The following is a 19,398-nucleotide window of genomic DNA, read 5'->3' on the forward strand; positions in this document are numbered from 1 at the left end:
GAATAAGTAAAGATATATAAAAACAATCAATCCGAGAAGGGTAAGGATAATGTCTCCCTTCCGGATACACCGGCAATCGTTTCGCCGAAAATGTAGTGTAACCGAATGATATGCAATGCACGATAAAAGCGCGATAGATGGAAGTGATATAAAAAAAAAACGTGGTTATATGCAAGAGAATTTCAAACCGTTCTTGTTCAATTTCTCAAATGCATCTCTGATTTGATAGGTATATGACATTACCCCGCAAATAGACATTATTGGTAATAGTATAGTAGTACCTTCTCAATAATAAGGCGTAAAAAAAAAAAAAAAAGAAAAAAGAATTGAAAATAGAGATGATACTACCTTAGCTTGTGAATTGGTGTTACTATTACTATTTTCCATCGTGTCCATTGGAAGTTTCAATGTTGTGTTTTGAAGTAGTAATGATATATTATGAGTGTTATCTAGTGATGATGAGGATGAAACAGATGAAGATGAAAATAAGTTTTTGAAATATGAAGTATGCGATGGTCTGCTTTTGTTAAGTCTAAAATGCTGTTGGCGTTGGTGTATGCTTTCATTATTTTTGTCATTCGTAAGTTTGTCTGTTAGGAAGAATGGAAGTGGCGGTCGATCAGGAGAAAGCGATCTCCAATCTAGTGAATTTGCGGAAGAGTCTTCGCTGCTCTTCCTCTTTTTTTGATCTGTAGAAAACTTATTTTTTAGTTTAATTGATGATTGATTGATGCGCTGCAGCCACAAAAGCTTGAATCGTTTTCTGTTGCGAGTCTCAGGCCGCTCAGGTTGCGGTATTGCAGTTTTACTGCTGTTAGGATTTCGTTTTGCCGCCGCTGCAACCAGGAAATGAGGCATTCGTTTCCTGAAAGCATCATTTAACATAAGAAAGATTTTGTTGTTGTGTTCCAATCAAAAACTGTGAACATAAAGTCTCTTGCGTGTTGCAACTTTCTGAAAAGTCTATACGAATTGAAATTTTGGAGAAATCGAAGCAGTACACAAGTGTGAATAGATTTGACAAAAGTGCAGAAGTCAATTGCACAAGAAGGAAGAAAAATAAAAAAAAAAAAAAAAAAAAAAAAAAGAACAGAAGAGGCAATGACAGAGAAAGTGAAAGAAAACCAACTTTTCTGTTGGGCATACATTTTTTACTTGTGAGTTTTCATTCGATACTCTCGAGTTGGATTGACTTTTCTGGCATTGTATAATCATGTCTGACCAGTATCCTTTTGTAAATGTCACTCAAAAATAATAAAAGATAAATTTGTGTGATCATTCTTCTTGCTTTCTTTAGCTCTCTCTTTCGTTAGTCAATTCTTGGTCCTCTCAAAGCCTCGAATGATGGGCACTTAGTTCAACTGAAATATTAACATAGCAGTGTTCTATAGAATGAGTTTACATAGAGCATACAAAGGCAACTTATCATACTGTGATGATCCGTTATATCAATAAACATCTCTTGTGAAATCATTAACATAATGGCATTTGATCGTTTTAGTGGTATCATGTCGTTAGATCTTACATTCGATTTGAGAACAACATTGATCCTGCAGCACGAGTATTTTCCCGCTCGACTTTTACTTGTCTTTGCTTCTACATCTCCTAAAAAATGCCAAGGTTAAATTTAGAAAAAAGTCTTTCACTCATTTTCCCAGAATGGGAATAAGACTGAAAGGTATGAAAAAATCGTCTGCAGCTCTACAGATACTCACTCTTCTGGTGGCACGTTCTGAACATTTTATACACATTCAATAGCTACTTTTCGCACTACAAAAGATGGAATTTAACATAGAAGAATGCTATGCTATCATCTTGATTTTTTCGGAAGCATAAAGTCTTCCTTCGTCATCACGCTGTGTAACCATACTAACACATAATTCATGAGTGCTATCATTGTGAAGCACTATTAGTATTCAACGAGAAACTATAAGTTCGTACCTTGATCTATCATTTGTCATTTGATAAAGGCGCAAAGAAAAGCAATCTTACCTATAATAGCAGCGGTATGCCCCTGGATCAATCAGCGTTCCTTCATACGCTCTAAAAAAGAAGGCAGCTAGTCTACTTAAAAGCGAACAAATGACCTAATGGATTGCTCTTCAACACGATTTCTAAATTGGTACAGTATGATAACTTGTATCTGTCAAGATTGTTGACAAGAAAATAAAGGATTTTGATTGAGTGACATTGAATTTAATTTTTCGTCGATCTTTTTCCTTTTTAGCTTTAGAATGACTTATGATAACGTTCTTGAAGGCAGGCTTCCCTTCCCCTTAAATGTTTTTACGGCAGGCTTAAAACCGACAAAAAACGGGCGCGACAATAATGGCATGAGCTAATTGATAAAAAGTGTCTTGTTTACATTCTATTTACAATGATAACGTGGAACCATAAAGTCTTACGTCAGCTGAGAGAATTTCACCGTGCAGTCAGAGGCGTTGTTCTGGTTTTTGGTGGGGCTGTATTTTGTGGCGTTCTCCTGGGTCCTGACTTTTGTTTAAAGAGGAGATAGTTTCCCACTTTTTTGGGCCTTTATTTGTCTGCTAGCTCAAAAAAGGGTTGTATCTTCACAATCTGAAACCTATCTGATTCAAGATGGTGATGTCGTTATAAAGGAACAGGGTGGACAGAGGATGAGTTTATTGAATGTTTTATGCTTTATCAGTGTTTATTGCTCAGGAGCATTTTACACTTGACGATAGTCTAAGGACTAAATTTGCTACTAAGCTAAAAAGAATATATCTTTGTCTGACTGAACGGGACTGCAAAAAGAAATGTACAAACTGGATATGCGTCAGTTTATTATTTGAGTTTCTGAAGTGTTTTTAATGCAAGATTCCCAAAAAAACTGTTTAAGAAAGGCATAATGTAATGAGACAAAAATCTGAAGAAACTGTTTACGTAAAGTAAGAGTTTGCGATAGATGTGTATATATTAGTCCAAATGGAAGGAATATGTCTTTTGCTCTCAAAATTGATCGTAAAAGAGAGTTTAATGGACTAGGCCTTAGTTACTAAATTTAGTTTATTGAGCACTGTTGTTTGTTGTGTAGACAATCCAAACTTTATTGCCAGCACATGCACACGAAAAAAAAAGAAAAAAAAAAATTAAAAAAATAAAGAGAAACCATATTTAAGATTGAGACAGTGCTTTAGCAATTCTTGTTTCTTTTTCTTCTTCTTCTTTGTCTTTCTGTGAATAGTTTTTCCTTCTTTCTTCATACCCTCACCGGAACGTACCCTCAACAAGAATGGCAGGTGCAGTGATAGATACCGGTTATATGTGGTTGGGCGTTTACTTCGTCCTCAACTTGTCCTTAACCCTATACAACAAGATTATCCTCAACAACTTCCGATATCCTTACACATTGACAGCTATCCATACATTATGTGGTGCAGTTGGATGCTATATACTATATTTAATGGGCTGGTTCACTCCTGCCAAATTGGGCGAACGTGAAAACATGATCATGCTTATGTTCTCTATTCTTTACACTATCAATATTGCTATCAGTAATGTTTCTTTGTAAGTAATCGTATTTTGATCGAAGTATACGAGCGATGTGTATATACGAATGCTAATAATCTATTTTCTGGGTTTCAATTGTTTTATTGTAGAAATCTCGTATCTGTACCTGTAAGCAGTAACAATAAATTAGCATGGTCAATGGCTAGAAATGACTGAATTGTGCATGTCTATATTATAGTTCCATCAAGTTGTTCGTGCTATGACTCCTGTCTTTACCGTTATCATATCTATTATGTTTCTTAAGAAAACTTATCCCGCTAAGATCTACTATTCTTTATTACCAGTAAGCGTCTATCATTATGTTATTCATTGTAATACAAAAAGTTAATTGAAGAAATTTGCAATTAGGTCGTTTTTGGTGTAGCCTTTGCCACTTCCGATGAATACTCATTTACTTACATGGGCTTCTTCCTCACTGTTTTGGGTGCAGTCTTAGCCGCTGTCAAGACGATTGTTACTAACCGTGTACAAGTAGGTCGCCTTAAGTTGGCCCCTCTTGATCTACTTTTCAGAATGTCACCACTTGCTTTTATTCAATGCATTATCTATGCTTACTTCACCGGTGAATTACAGGACGTGATGCAATTTAGCTCACAAAACATGACCGCCGATTTGGCTTTTGGTTTATTCTTCAATGGTCTTATCGCTTTTGGCTTGAACATTGTCAGTTTCACAGCTAATAAAAAGACAAGTGCTCTCACCATGACAGTTGCCGGTAACGTCAAGCAAGTCTTGTCTATTATTTTGTCCGTCGTTATTTTCGATTACGCCGTTACTTTAATGAACTCATTTGGTATCCTATTGACTCTTGTTGGTGGTGCTTGGTATGGGTATGTATTATAACGAATTGAATGTTCAAAAAAATATTGCCGCGGAAATCTAATTTATTTTTCTCAATTTTCCACCGATATATAATCTAGCCATCTCGAATTGCAGATTAAGAAACAAGCCCAACAAGTTTTACCAACAGCAACCAACAATAAAGCTAACAATGACATTGATGAGCAAATCAGCTTCATAACCTCAGAAAAGAAAGAAGTTGTTGTTTAGAAATGTTAGCAAAATATTGTAGAGAACTTTTCAACGTTATCTTATGTATATCTTTCTGTAATATAATCAATCCCTATTTATCATGTTCTTTCTCTTATACATCCTTTTTGCCATTTTTTTGTTAAATCTTCATATTAACCAAATAGCTTATTGCAATTACTTCATTCTGATTAAAAAAACGAATAGAATCTAATCAGTTCCAAATGTATTTATATATTCTTCGGGTCTATTTGTGCACATGTGACAAATGCTTCAGCAGTCATTGAACCTCTTCAAAAGCAGCGGACTCACAATGGAGAACAGGATGAAGTAAGTCACTGTCAAAATTTGCGCGCTTACTGATTCATTTCTCATCTCTCTCACTCACAATCTTATAGCGAAAGATGTCGTTATTAACGGACGCGCTAACAAGACGACAGCCTCTTCGTATATTGGATTTAGTATACTTTTTATATTTTGCTACTCACATTCCTGTCACTGTACTCATTGATTTTCAATTGTTTTGCCCATCCCATTGGGTCCCTCAAATACTGAAAGATGCCTTGGCCTTTTATGTAACGACATATAAAGACCCGTTCATGGGCAGCACTACTCCCGTCTATTGGTATTCAAGTTTTGTTGTATGTGAACTATTATTTCAGTTACCATTCTTTTTTATAGCATGCATTGGGCTTGTCAAAGGTAACAAGAATATTCTGTTTAGTAAACATAAATGAAAAGACATGAATTGATCGAGCCTTTCTGTCTGGTCCTGCTTATTCGATAGATTGTAAATACATTCGTCTTCCTCTTGCCAGTAAGCTCTCCAATTCTGCAAATAATAAACATGGTGTTTGAAAACACTTTTTTGTTTGACATATATTTTGATTAATAGCCTATGGTGCCCATGTTGCTACAACAGTCCTGCCCTCCGTTGTTGAAATTCTGTGCAGTCCGACATTTAAGCTAACTCAAATTGAGCGCTATATTCTCTGTGCCTTCTATGTTCCTTACTTTTGTCTACCGGTTATTATGGTGATTGATTCATATTATCGCATCAATAGTTACCTCAGAATGAACACTGAAAAAAAGTTGCAATAAAAATTTGGAAAGAAGATGAACGCATCTTATTTACAATGATGCGTATCTAAATATCATCTCCTCATCATATTGACGATGACTATGTCTGCTGTTTGTTAGAAAAGAGCTTATGACCTCTAAGAATAGCAGGCGTCTGCGTTATCAAATAGCGTAGCGCACCTTCAGGTATATTAACCCCGCCTATCCACGCAAGAAAAAATAGCTTCGTTCTGCTCTTGCACTTCAGCATGCCAAATGATGTTGACTACAGCATCTCAAGTGGAAGAAATACCTGCTTAGTTGAACCTTATAGGCAGCATCTAACGTGAATGTAGTAATATTTTTGGAAGAATGCGGTGTTTATATACGTCGCAGAAAAGCCAAACAATAACTCTCCTTTGAGCAAGGAGCTATGGTTTTAAGAAAGCAAAAACGCCGAGATAAGCTATTCCTTATATTGCATATCATATTATTCATTTATACTTGTCATTTCTTCAATAATCGGTCTTATTTGTACTTCATGGAAACCAACAACAGCAACTACTTTAGCAATAGAACTTACATTTATTCCTGAACTAATTTAAGTTCGATACCATAGTTAATCAAGATAGTTTCTCTATGAGGTTTCATAATTTTGACTTGCTGCCTTTTTGGTTTTTTTTTTTCCTACCGCATTGACCTGAACACACTTTTGTGTGTATTGCTCCGCTTTTATTTTAATTTTTGGGTAAATCTTTTGGACCCTTTTTTCTTTCCTTCCGTCTTTTTTCTTTCTACCGTGTATTTATCAATGGTGCAGGATATATCAAATCCCATATCCTCAGTATCATCACCAATAACCACTATATACCCATCGTCGACATCATTACCAACGCCAGGATTAGAAATACCAGAACGACCACTCATAAATGAACAGAGCAATTCGATACCACTTATTTCCGTTACTTGCCTACTATTTATATGTGTGATAATAATCTTATCAGGATACGGCAATATAAAAAGCCAACCTTGGTACGTTACTATTGTATGCATTATCGGGTGGTTTTTACCGTTTTGGATTGTGGTTCTATTGCCATTGGATTTAGCTTCAGTAAGAAGATATAACATGATTTTTCGAATTGGCTTCTTACTGTACATAGGAAAGAATCGCTTATTAATGAAATCTTTTTTTTTTTCTCCACTCTTGCTGCATACAAGACTGTACAAGACGAGAAGAAAGGCAGAGTCCCTTTTGCATATGCTTCACAATCATTTTTATTTGTTGCTTGGAGAGTCATTTATTGGACTTCGTTTTGTTTGACATGGTAAAGATATGCATAACAAAATCATCACAAGCAACGTTCTTTAACAATGCTCATTCTTACCTCTTCTTTTCTGAATAAGGTTAATGATTCCAATGATGCAAGCCTATGTTAATACAGGCGACTTTACAGTTACAAAAAGGTTGAAATCAGCATTACATGTCAATATTCGATTCTATTCGATTTATGTCGTTGTCGGTATTATTGGATTATTTTACCTTGTGTTTGGGAATGGATTAACGACAAGGTATAGTATATAATGATAAATGAAACGCATTCAGCTTACCATCCATTTCTAATTTTTGTATTATTCCTCATGTGTCAGGGAAGGCATTCAAAGTTACGTTATGGCAGCTGCGAACAGTTGGGGTTTATTTTTAGTCATTGTGTTTATGGGCTATGGACTAGTGTCACTACCTCGTAGCCTTTGGTATTCTGGAGATTACGATCGACATTTACATCAACATTATGCAAACGCAGTCAAATTGAAGGAAGAATGCTTGGATACAGAAATTGAATTTACTGAACTCGCAAAGACGATGAATGCTATATCTAAAAGATCCACGGCAGAGCTACCTGAAACGAGACACTGTATTAGCATTATGCTTCAGCGCTTTCCGTTCGTATTACATGGAACGTTTTCAGTAACTGAGAGAGAGCTTAACAGCAGCTCGTCGATTAGTATACCTAGAGTATTGACTGAAGACTTTTTAGTAAAATTGACACGACGAATGATCATCGCTATCCGAATGAAGGATAGAAAGAGTGCGTAAGTACAAATTGTACCTCACTATCATCAAACACCTGTACGCTCCATGGGATATTAACATTTCTTTGGGGGGGGGGTCCTAGTTTATACAAAAATCTTCTGAATGAGGCATTTTATTTGCAGGATATCATCAGTAATAAGGATAAGAAAGACAGACAATTTGTATCTAGCTTGAGGCGAGGAAACGAAGAAAATACATTATGGAACAGACTAACTTCCAATATTGAATGGTGGTGGATTCTACGGATTTCGCCCTTCATCAACAAAATTTTGGCTATTCTATTCTCAGTTGTCAGTGTTTGTATTATCTGGTCAGAGTTAGTCTTTAATGTTAGAAAACCGGTCATCATATCGATTGTATACTATATACTAAATGCCTGTGGTACGAATTACGCTGCGCTGGAGGTAAAGTGGGTTTTTTATACATGTATTGGATAAAGACATACAACTTACTTGCAGCAACTCCTTTTTTTTTTTCCTATGGCCGTTGTTGTAGATTGTGGCGTTTTTGACGTTGATGTTCATGTGTATTTGCATTTATTCTTCGTTATTCAAAATCAGATTTTTCAATCTGTATCTGCTCATCCCTAATCATCACACAGATGAAAACAGCCTCTTGTGGTTCACCAGCTACATGTGTAAAATGATGTAATGTGGTTTTGCCTCCAATTAAGCTCATTGTGTCTTCAAAATTCATTAGTTACTTTTTGTAGGGCTCCATTATGTTACAATTTCATCAACCTCGCTGTGGATGCACCTGGCGTCAACAATGCCATCTTCACTACTGTAAGTGATGATACTCAAATTTCGATCTGATATAAATTGTAAATGCACAGTTTTCTAAGTTCATCATATTATTTTTCTTACATCTCAGTTTATGGGAAAAGCTGAACTTATCAAATTTTTGGGCGCCTTTGCCGACTGGTTCCCAATCATTATTCTCATTCCGGCAATATCACTATTATTCAATATACAAGGACGTTGCCTCCGAATTTGCGGAATCAAAAGCCCCTATCAATATAGCGAAGATGATGATATCGATCATCAGGATGATGCTGAATCGAATTGGGGCGCTTTGATGGATGCTGACTATGAAGAGGGTGCTAAATTGGTTAAAGAAGGTAAGAGGCTATTCTGTACGATACAATCAATACATCTAATAATTTTCACATTGTCTGAAATCCGTCCTTCTGCTATTGTAGAACGGAAACAACGCGAACGTGATATCAACCCTTCAGCTACCAGAAATTCCACGACAAATACTCGAAGCAGAGTAAGTTTGACGAAAATCAATTATCCGAGCTGTGGTCTTAGTTTATCGTTTCTATTAATTAGCAAAATGGCGAGAACTTACATCCATTTTGTATATTGTACTACATTTTTTAGGATTATACCAATCGTAAGTACCACCGTGCTGTCCCTCCTGATACGATAAGAAGTGAGCGAGATAGAAGAGTTGATGAAATTCTATCAGGAGAATCTAACAGCGCTTCCCCAGAACATTACCATGACGAGTCCTCTGGTACCAGTTCACCGAGGTCCCTGACTCCCCAATTAAATAACCAACCTGTAGATGCTTCAAAATTAAAAAATAATTTGCTATCATTGGGAGATACTGTCAAAAGTAGGTTCGGAGGGCTCTTTCACTCTCTCAATATGTCAAATGACTTCAACATAAATACAACAGCAACTGATGCATCAGCGTCACTGCAGCAACAACAACCAGAACAGTTAGATGGGGAGTTAGAGCCATACAATTTAAACCGCTCTTTTTTGAATGATTCAACATCAGCAAATCCTTATGCTTCTTTCAATGCAGCAAATATTAAAAGAGGGGAAAGGGCAGGTCGCGTTTTTGGCCGGCCTGTCACAAACGAAAATTACCGACCTTTCAATGGTAAGTGTGTTACTTGCTCGTTCTCGACTCGAGGATGCGTTTATATTCATATTTATTTGACATTTGTTTTCATTGAGCTTCTTTAGGCATAAGTCGTCATTCAAGCAATGGCATATCACCCTTTGCAAGATTAGACGAAACATCTAATAACAGTGCTACTTCCGTTGACTCACCCAATAGACCTTCAACTGGAAGAAATATATTTGACAATATTTAGAACCTTGTGTAAATAAACTGAATATTTTACCAATTTCGTAAGCGTACCCTCTATGGTATTCTTGCATTTTACTATTAAGGATAGTAAAAAGGTTAAAACACAAGAGATAATAGATAGGCAAGCTTAACGAGATCAAATGGTCTTTATTTCTCTTTCAAGGACAAACTAGAGAAAAAGCAAAGACTAAACTACTACTGTTAATAGAGAGTTACTGTATCACGTTTGCTGTCTACGAATATATCAGGATCTATAGCTGACACTGATGTAAATGACCATATAATACTCAGTGAGGAGGAGTTTTCTTTAAAAAATAGGTCCTCCCTGTAGGTAGACAATTACTCGTTTATTTCAGAGCGTAAAAATTTGTCCTGTGCTATGTTGGCAGATCCAAGAAAATCATGCAGCTGGATTTAAGTACAATATCTCTTGGCCACCAGTTACATAGCTCAAATTTCTGCGGAAGTGATTAGAGTTTAGATTGCGTGAACAGTTGTTGTATTTATAAAATTTGATTGAGCCTTTTATCTCCAACTAACTTTTACTTCCAGAGCAAACAGCAATACCATGACCTACTATGTAAATCATTACTCGTACGAGTAGATATATATACTAACTGCCTTGGTGAAATATGTTTCACGAAATAGCCTATTCAGTTCTTTTGCGAGATAGCGAATCGCATCGAGAATTATCTTTGATCCCTATTCTCTGCTCGAACACACCGCGTACCAAGCGTAACAAGCATTGCATTTGGAATGCAAGTATTATTCTTAACTAATAGCATCGTATAAGATGTTCACAAGTTGTACAAGATCGTCATACCTCTTCACCACTGGAAAAAGCAAAGTGAAATAAGAAATGGATGTAGAATATGTGATGATTCTGAATCTAGAGCTACCCAATACAAGGCTGAACAGGCTGTCATTTATACAGTCTACTTACTTTACTATAATACCTTACTATATGTCATTGGGTATAGTATAATTTATGGATATCTAGGAGGGTATATTCATTCTAAGCTGTCATGATCTGTTGAGACAACCCTGTCTAGCATAATGAGACAACAACTTAGAAACAACTAGGGTTGTATACACTCATGGGTTTTATGGTTAATAACATACTATCACTGGAACACATGTCTTACTAACTTAAATATAAAAGACCTACTCCTCAATGAATGAATAAAGCAGGACCCTTTTTGGCAGTCTCGTTATTTTTTTACTTTGATTGTTATTATAAGACATAAATCACATAAGCTTTCTTTCTATTCCGTGAAATACAATTGAAGTATTCAAAGTCCAATTAAAAAAAGGGTAGGCAATTTTCCGAACCGAATCAAAAGCAGACATCGAACTAGTCACGTGTAATCCATCAATATAATTTCTATTTGTTACCGTTTTTGTAAATTCAAATAACTGTAAAGTTACGATGCGTATGATTGTGAATATGTGTTCCCAATCCGAGTTTTAAGATTATTATTGAGCTTATCAACCAATAATGTGACAATCCGAGACTGGTATTGATGTTTTTATTGATTATGAATAGTTTTAGTAGCTTTAATTGCACTTTCTGACCTCAGCGATTAGAAATATCTATATGCAAGGATACCAAACTTTTACTTCACTAAAGAAAAGCTATTTTATTACATACATTATTCTTTAAATTTTTTATATACAAGTCAAGTTGTTTCTAAGCCGCTGATTATTCTAAGTCTCTACTATCTACCAAGGCTAGCTGCTCCCTGCACGTGCTGTCCGGCTAACAGCCCGGACACTGCTGACTTCCATATTTTATTGGGATGCGAGCCAAATTTATTATACTGCCGTAACATAACAACAAATGTCTCTGTGGCTCAGTTGGCAGAGCGTCAGTCTCATAATCTGAAGGTCGCGAGTTCGAGCCTCGCCGGAGGCATTTTTTGAATAACATTCCAGTGAGGTGCGTGAAGCAGTTAACTTATGTCTCTAGTATCCTGGAATTATTCGTTTTCTCATGATGGCCTTCGGCAGCGTGCAAGCTGTGTTCGGCACTCATCGAAGATGACTATCACTTTATTGTTGGCTGCCCGATAAATTGTCATACTGGGTAAAAGCCTTCGATCACGTTTCTCTTTCCAATGTGCTAAGAACCCCAGCAGAGGTTATGCATACCCTGCTCAATTTACAACTGCCGAATACTGATAACTATACCGAACCCTATACGCTAGAGTTGTTGGAAGCCCTTTTGGAAACTCTCTGGAAGTATCATTGGTCTACTGTTATCAGTCAAGGAACTTGGTCCACTGAAAATGCTTACCAACGGCTATTACCATCGATCACCTTACAGATTACTGTTAAAGGCGTCGATGCATTGTCTCAGGCGGGCACAGACTGATCACCAAGCTGAGGCACGTCTATATTATCAGCTTTTACCATCAACAAGACCTTCTTCCCTATTTGAACCTATATATCCTTCCTAATCTTTTACTTATGTCGTCTGTTTTTTGAATAAATGTAACATGAATTTAAAAAGCCTTTTCTTCAAGGCCATTCATTTAGGTTTTGCTTCTACGTTTGCAACAATCGAATCGCATTTCTTAATTGTGTCCTTGAGCATTACAGACGCATTTAAAGTGCTAATTCACTCTTTAGGTTTTTTTTATTCTTTATTTTATCTCCTTAATTTTAGCGGAAACAGCTTATATAATGTCACTCTCGCTTATAAGCGGAAACTAGCATATTCTATCCACTGTACAGTTTGCGTCTCTCAAATACTAAAAATAATCAGACTTGTTTTTTTCCTTTACTAGAAAAGCATAACAAATTCTAGATATTGTATATCATAGTATATATTTGAGAAAACAATCTGTTTTCGTTGGCTTCCGAAAGACGATGATCTTCTATTACACAGGAAACAGTTACTATTGCAACAAAAGGCCCTCTATTATTATCATAAAAGATATTATAGGAGTCGAGCAGCGGCAAGATGAAGGGTTTGATGCAGTAGACCAATAAATAAGTGAGCAACGCTTAAACGAACATGATCACTAAAATACAACGAACTTGAGATAATACCAACCAATGATTGAAAATCATATTAAAAAATCTATCAACCAGTCTCTCAGTGCTATTTAAGAAAGAATACGATAACAGAGCTTGCAATGATAAGTATTCATTGGAATTATTCACCTGCTACTTAGTGAACCTGGATTAGAGGACACTAGTAGTTGCGCCCCATAGGACTAAGAAAGGGAAATTTCAACCCGGTTACCGTAGTGCATTTGCTCTACAACTACACTAAACCAGAAAGTTGATAAAAGATAGAGTGAGCTACGCTTTGTTATAGTTTCAATAAAATTGAAGAATATGAATATACATCAAGAACTCGAAGAATATTGTGGAGTAAATCAAGTTTATTTCTGATCAGCACTGTTTTAAATTTGCTATAGATAATCATCAATGGCAAAAGCCTATTGCGGAAAGTTAAAAGGTAAGTCATATACAATAATAGCTACCATGACAAAGGTTCAATTTAGTAGCCAAGAGGTGTAGGAGGAAAAGGAATAAGTGGCGGCCGGACGCAACCTAGAAGAGGAGGTGTAGCAATTGGAAGGGGAGTAGGGGGATGCGGCCCACAAGGAATAATGACAGGTGGAGGAGGTGGTGGCAAAGGTATAATTGGAACTAGGTATAGTCCCAAGTTGTTGCTCAGTAGCTAAGTTGTCAGTAACAGAAACTTCAATTTCAACTCCATTGGCAGAGATTAGTTGTAGGAAAGCAACTAATAACAACAATAAAAGGTAAGAAGCATTTGAAAAACAGTTTTTCATATTGTTTACTTCAAAGTAACAAATGCAGTTTACTCAATTTTATACTACAACTTGCCAACTTTTTAATATTATTCTTTCCTAATACAACTTCTTAAATGTTAATCAGTTGTCCAGGCTATTTATATTCAAGAAATTTATCACAGAAAAAGGAAATGAGTATAGTAGAGCTCTTAATATCAATATCTAACTCTTGCTGAGAAGGGTATGGGTTACAAGCTCACCATTTTCAGCTTTTAAATGTTTGAATGTATATTAGAGGTGTGGGTATTATCCTTACGAAATATGCAGTAGTGGCAGTGATGGCGTACGAATGCAGATGAGAAAATAACTGCAGTAATGAGCAATATTACCAGTTTCATTTTCAGTGCCTTGCTTCGATAATTGTCACTGTAAATCAATAATGATTTATTCAACAACAGAAGAATAGTCAGGTTTTTGATGCCAAGTTTATTTCTTTTAAAAAAGGAACTTCCCTCATTAAAAGGGAACTGTTTTAACGAAGTATTTTGAAAAAAAAGTCAAAGTTTGCTGATATTCCTGCACCCCTACTAGTAATCAAAAGAAAGCTACTACCATGATGTCTAAAAGAATACATTTTTATTTTGAAAAAGCATTACAAGCGCGCAAGAGGATCAAAATGACAATGGCTGCTGAGCAAGCTACTAAATAATGTTCACCATGGAGAAAAACTTAATTGCTATTTCTAAGGAATATGCTTATCGCTGTTTGTTAGTAACACTCCAACAGTGAATATCCATGTCAAAACTTAGAAGGGCGGCTTCGAATTGAAACCTGTTTTGCTCATAAGTCTGTTAAAATTAGTGTTAGTTGCAGGCTGCTTCCGTGACAACTGACGAGGTTGGGTTTGCAGGATCTTTCGTCTGCAGACAATACCTTCGTATCATTCTTCGGCAATGGATGTACGCCGTTATTTGAAGAGGCGAGCAAGGCTTACCCTTGAAGACTATGAGCAATAATTTATTTACTAAGTATCAATTCCTCTACCTGGCTGACATTCTAGAAGATTTTCAACCTTGTCTAATTTATTTGCTAAACAAGGAGAATTCGCTTTCTCTTATCAAGGATCGAAGCCTGCAGTAAGTACAACTGGCCCTTTCCGCCTAATCTTTAGAGCTTTGGAATCGTTGGATGAGCTCGCAATGCAGTTATTGGGTTACCGGTAAAGATTGGTACAGAGTTGTTTCTCGAGTACCATTTGGTTATTTTATGCGATGCAGGTAACAAGTTAAGTTGTATTAATAAACTTTTACATGATCGTCATTCACTTAGCAAAGGGCTCTACATATAATTCTTTGCATACAGCAATTCAAATTCCTGTTGTACTTACGTTTCAAAGAAGTCTGATGCTATTATACTTCGTTCTTTGTTCCAGAAGGTTTTAGCTTCCCGAAGTACTACCAAATCAGTTGTTATGTATATTTGATTGCTGGAACAGCATAGTAGTCGAATGCAACATTTGAACCACTTGTTGAGCGATAGCAGCAACTGTATTAATACTAATAATTGAAGAATAAATACCCTTTATGTTTATGGAAAGGTTTTATTATACTACATTAACAATACTATTTTACGGTGAAGAGGAAACATAAGAAAAAAAAAAGAAAAAGAAAAAAGGGAAACACAGAAAATTAGAACAGGATAGTGATTTTATAGATATATGACAGCGTTATAACAAAAGTTAAATAACTTTAACTTTTCGCTTCTGTGATGAATGATTGGAAATACTTTTTGAATTGTCGACTGTCAGTCTGTTGTATAGCTTGACAGTATCTTTCCGCGGTTTCTGGTGGACATTGAATGGATGGCAAATATATGTTCTTCATATACTCGAGATAATCCGCACCTTGTTTCGAATACATTGCTTTCTGAATACTGGTCATCTCACCGAAAACCTAGATCATCCCAAAAGTTTCGTTAGTCCTTAAATGACAAAGTACCATGTTCAGAAAGATAAGGACAAGCTTACCAAGATAGATTGCCCATCAGCAAGGTTGAATGCCGAACTCATGGGTACTGAAAAAGTGATAGGTAATAGCTCATTATATACAAATTGGTCGAAACCTGTTACAGAGGGGGAGTTGGTACCTGGTGCAGTAGCAGCCGTATGTGTAGCCCAAGAGTTGACCGTTTTTAGGAAAACACCGAAGGACATCTTTTGAGTAGTAGGATCAGAATTATCTTTGGCAAAATGTAAGAAGGTTTGTAGGATAGTGTTCAAGTGTTCTAAATTGCGTTCACTTATGAAAACATTTTCTAGGTTGGAGTTGAATAAGCTTAATATGAAGTTGAGGTAAGCTTTTCGTAAATCTAGTAATAAGAGTGCCTCATCGGTGCCTGAGGGTGCCGTGTTAAGGAAATCGAACACACGTTTGACAAGTGGTAGGAGAAGTTCATCAATGATTGGTTCTATCATTGGTTTATACTTGTGAGCTATCAAACCAATAAATGGAAGGAAGTCAACCAGTTCATTGACTTGACATTCATTTAATAAACCATTGATGAGATTAGGCAAGTAAGCGATAATTTCGGTGCCTAAACAAGTAATCAAACGAGCAAATGTGTAGCGTACAGCATCACGAATGATAGATAAACCACTGTAGCTTTGCAAAACGCTCAAAATAATTTCTGTAGCTTGGACGAAAACAACAGTCCAAGGTTGTTGAACTCCTTCTGCAGGTTTTGTTAATGAAGGGAAACCTAATGTGGATAAAGATTGTTGTTAGCTAAGCAACAGCAATACACAGTAGCTTACCATTGACAGTGGCCTCTTACCTTTAGCTACACTACCAATAGCCATAATGTAATGATGCAGTTGAAGAAGAAATAGCTCGTCTTCTGCATTATATGGTTGGGACATTGACTTTTGAATACCTTCAACCAAAGGTTCTAATAAAATTTTGAGGTACTCAGTCTGTTTGAGAGGATCAATGCTTTCCATTGAAATAAGCATGCCAACAGTTTCAAACAGATACAATTGACTGTCGAAAGTAGATGCTGCTGGAATTGGCATACCATCCATATTGTTTGTCTCCACAACAGGTTCAGCTTGTATAACCAACAAATCACCAAGGGAGGACAAAACATTCTCAACGTAAGGTTCCATCCTAGGTTTCAAATTCTTGACAAATCTTTGGAAAAGATACCAACAACGGGTACGGATTTGCTTAACAGGATGGTGTAGACCGCGAGTGTCAACAAAAGCAGCTAGAGCTTGAACTAAATGATCTGGACGATGGTCGAAGAATTGATAATAGCGGGTGAGATTTTCAAAAAACTGCATTGCACAAGATGGATGAGGAAAGGCAGAGATATCTATGTCACATTGTGGAGAGAGAAAAGTTAGTCCTTATATCCTTTCTCGTTGACATATATTCTGTGTGGAGAGGATATTACTTGAAGTAACCATTTCAGAGACCATCTCTCCCAAGGGTGTTAAAATATCATTAGGTGTAACGAAAATCATTGCCGCTTTGGGAAGAGCTTCGCCGTAACAATAAAGTATATATAGACAGAGCTCTACATCACGCCAGTTTAACTCATTACCGGCTTTATATTTGTTAAAAGTAGACATAACAGAAGAATGAATGTAACCAATAAACAATTCTTCGTTGATATTTGCTATGTGCTCAGCGAAAATTCTAAGATTCTGTAAAGACAATATAAATTAATACGTGATCCTAATCTGTTAGTTTCTCTCTAATTTATAATATACCTTTCTCATCTCGAAGAATAATGCTTCTTCTTCTGGTTCATCCTCATCATCGTTCCACTCAGTTTCATCGTCATATCTTAATTTCATAGTGATAACATTCAGTAAAGAGCCCAAAAATTCATGCTGACCTTGCGAGAAAGGTTGCATTTGTTTTTTCTGCTTCTTAAGCTGACCGTAGGATGGTATATTAGAAATTGTAACTCTTTTCAAATATAAAATGAGGAAAGCTTTTATTACTTACAATGTACAACATGTCGTTTACAAATGGAAATACTGCAGAGGAAGTATCGTCGTATTCGTCTGCCAGAAATTTCAACAAGTAAGGAATTGCCTGTTCAATCATGCTCCAGGCTTGAGCTTTTCCTTCCTGTTGAACTGTAGTATCGGCATAAATCTTGCAAAGTTCTGTTCCTAGAGCGTTGACCAAACGAGCAACATTTTCGACAAACTCGGGTTCATTCTAACATTTGTAAATGAACGTTTGAATTAGTTTTTTTTCAAAATCAACCTCCTTTTCGAAATTATATTGAAGCGCTTACCAAATCAAGTCCATTTAGCGTATCTGTGATGTGCAGCATTTGAAACATGTTCAACTTATCCATTGGCAGCATCCCTTTACTAACAACATCAGCAAAACATTCGCAAGCAGCAATACGTAAGTTTGTATCAGATAACAGTTCATAAAGGACATTCATCACTTGCTCATTAGCAACTAGCGAGATATCCATCCAAGCGATGTATGAGCCAATATTTTTAAGTGCTAGCTGGGCAATACTTGGGTTGGCTGATCTAAACTCTTGTAACAACTCAAACCAGAATGAGGCTAATAACTGAATATCCTCCATTCGCATAGTATCTTTAATATTTGTATTACGGACTACTTCTTCACGAGAGCGTGGTATATCTAATCGTGCAATTTCTTCATCAATACTAATACAAAGTCGTAAGAAAAAATCTGCGGCTTTTTCATGGCTGGGTGTTCCCGAGGGCGTTTTGGCGATAGCGATCATATCCTTGAAAAAGGTGGACCATATGTTTGGGTATACGTGTGTAAATAGGATAGTGAGAGATTGGGCCGCTTTATTTCGAATGACTATTCAATGGTGATAGCAACAATGTCAGTGTGCTTAAAGAAGCGAAACCATTATTTGCACTTACAAGCCTCTTCAGATCCTGCATTGGTGTTATCCACGAATTCTCTACGAAGATACTCCATCATTGTTTGTTGGATATATTCTACTGCAGCACTATCTAATGAATCAAATCTATAAGAACAATAAAGGCCATCGTAAGTAAAATCTGCCTTTCATGATACTGTTTACATTATGATGTATCTCTTTCTGAACAATCACCTATTTCTTAGGGTATTTTCCAAGACTTGAAGAGCAAAAAATCGAGCTTCAGGTAGCCTAACAAAATTTAAACAAGTTTTCGTTTTTTCGGTTTTTTTTTTCAGTTTCCGAGGTTGACAGGTATACACAAATACAGTCTCTAGTTAACTTACGCTTTTGGTTCTTTCATGAACAATTGAACACACAGTTGCCAACCGTCCGCCGAGTTTTTAACTTGTTCACAGTATTCGTTTGCCTAGGTTTACAATAAACACGTGTTTATTAGGAAACACGAGAGCATAAGGGATGCCATGTCAGTAAAGACCAACTTTCGGTAACCTACTTGTGCTTTCAAAGTGGGATCGACTTGAGGCCCAAGGGCATACATGACAGCTTGCTCGATTTGTTCCATTTTGGCTCTAAGGTTTTATAATATATGTTGTAGTGCTGTGTAATTTTGAAAAATTAGATCGCTCCCTTTTGAATCTTCTGGTCTTTTGTCTTTTTCAAAGCTTTAAAGGAAAAATGGAAGGAGACGATTAACAAAGGCTGACTCACTGTTTCTCATGGAAAAAACTATATGCCATACTCTATTTTAGCTCAAAACTGTAAGTGAGGAAAGAATCACTTTCGGTAGGCGATGTTGAAGTTTGAATTGAAAAAGATCGAACAGAAAAGGGAAAGGCTGTCCGCGAGACGAAACAT

The 19,398-nt window shown here is 36.4% G+C and overlaps 4 protein-coding genes and 1 non-coding gene across 5 annotated transcripts; 4 read left to right on the forward strand and 1 right to left on the reverse strand.

Annotated features, from left to right (window-relative positions):
* Positions 1 to 3,424: 3,424 nt before the first annotated feature.
* On the forward strand, positions 3,425 to 4,374 carry BDF20DRAFT_815798 (triose-phosphate transporter family-domain-containing protein; the record flags this gene model as incomplete). The annotated part of the gene is made up of 4 exons (XM_053077116.1): positions 3,425 to 3,528; positions 3,621 to 3,639; positions 3,710 to 3,814; positions 3,880 to 4,374. 4 exons carry the CDS (start codon positions 3,425 to 3,427, stop codon positions 4,372 to 4,374), a joined length of 723 nt encoding a protein of 240 aa, XP_052938142.1.
* A 590-nt stretch (positions 4,375 to 4,964) lies between these two features.
* BDF20DRAFT_905304 (transmembrane protein 6/97) lies at positions 4,965 to 5,661 on the forward strand (the record flags this gene model as incomplete). The annotated part of the gene is made up of 2 exons (XM_053083143.1): positions 4,965 to 5,262; positions 5,456 to 5,661. The coding sequence occupies 2 exons, from the start codon at positions 4,965 to 4,967 to the stop codon at positions 5,659 to 5,661; spliced, it is 504 nt and encodes a 167-aa protein (XP_052938143.1).
* A 658-nt stretch (positions 5,662 to 6,319) lies between these two features.
* BDF20DRAFT_380482 (LMBR1-like membrane protein-domain-containing protein) lies at positions 6,320 to 9,256 on the forward strand. The gene is made up of 9 exons (XM_053075328.1): positions 6,320 to 6,664; positions 6,838 to 6,944; positions 7,024 to 7,188; positions 7,267 to 7,710; positions 7,794 to 8,115; positions 8,207 to 8,358; positions 8,424 to 8,496; positions 8,585 to 8,831; positions 8,913 to 9,256. The coding sequence occupies exons 1-9, from the start codon at positions 6,431 to 6,433 to the stop codon at positions 9,143 to 9,145; spliced, it is 1,977 nt and encodes a 658-aa protein (XP_052938144.1). The 5' UTR covers positions 6,320 to 6,430; the 3' UTR covers positions 9,146 to 9,256.
* A 2,406-nt stretch (positions 9,257 to 11,662) lies between these two features.
* BDF20DRAFT_t46 lies at positions 11,663 to 11,735 on the forward strand. Its single transcript has one exon. It is a non-coding gene; the product is annotated as a tRNA-Met (tRNA).
* Positions 11,736 to 15,201: 3,466 nt separating this feature from the next.
* Positions 15,202 to 19,379, reverse strand: BDF20DRAFT_859379 (armadillo-type protein). Its single transcript, XM_053080465.1, has 12 exons — positions 19,283 to 19,379; positions 19,037 to 19,205; positions 18,867 to 18,949; positions 18,715 to 18,771; positions 18,521 to 18,627; positions 17,902 to 18,455; positions 17,604 to 17,822; positions 17,363 to 17,530; positions 17,044 to 17,296; positions 16,423 to 16,962; positions 15,617 to 16,347; positions 15,202 to 15,542 (listed from the first exon to the last, which is right to left on the reverse strand). Exons 2-12 carry the CDS (start codon positions 19,103 to 19,105, stop codon positions 15,339 to 15,341), a joined length of 2,985 nt encoding a protein of 994 aa, XP_052938145.1. The 5' UTR covers positions 19,106 to 19,205; positions 19,283 to 19,379; the 3' UTR covers positions 15,202 to 15,338.
* Between the last annotated feature and the right edge of the window lie 19 nt (positions 19,380 to 19,398).

The sequence above is a fragment of the Mycotypha africana genome, assembly GCF_025528875.1.
Source record: "Mycotypha africana strain NRRL 2978 chromosome Unknown BDF20scaffold_3, whole genome shotgun sequence".
NCBI classification, from domain to species: domain Eukaryota; kingdom Fungi; phylum Mucoromycota; class Mucoromycetes; order Mucorales; family Mycotyphaceae; genus Mycotypha; species Mycotypha africana.

Excerpts from the sequence above, each read along its gene's own strand:
- BDF20DRAFT_380482 (XM_053075328.1), top strand. The coding sequence starts at position 6,431 with ATGGTGCAGGATATATCAAATCCCATATCCTCAGTATCATCACCAATA. Across the intron at positions 8,116-8,206 it reads CGAATTACGCTGCGCTGGAG|ATTGTGGCGTTTTTGACGTT; the intron begins GTAAAGTGGGTT and ends CCGTTGTTGTAG. Across the intron at positions 8,359-8,423 it reads AGCTACATGTGTAAAATGAT|GGCTCCATTATGTTACAATT; the intron begins GTAATGTGGTTT and ends TACTTTTTGTAG.
- BDF20DRAFT_859379 (XM_053080465.1), bottom strand. The coding sequence starts at position 19,105 with ATGGAACAAATCGAGCAAGCTGTCATGTATGCCCTTGGGCCTCAAGTC. Across the intron at positions 18,456-18,520 it reads TGCAGGATCTGAAGAGGCTT|TCATTCGAAATAAAGCGGCC; the intron begins GTAAGTGCAAAT and ends ACCATTGAATAG. Across the intron at positions 17,297-17,362 it reads TATTCTTCGAGATGAGAAAG|AATCTTAGAATTTTCGCTGA; the intron begins GTATATTATAAA and ends TTGTCTTTACAG.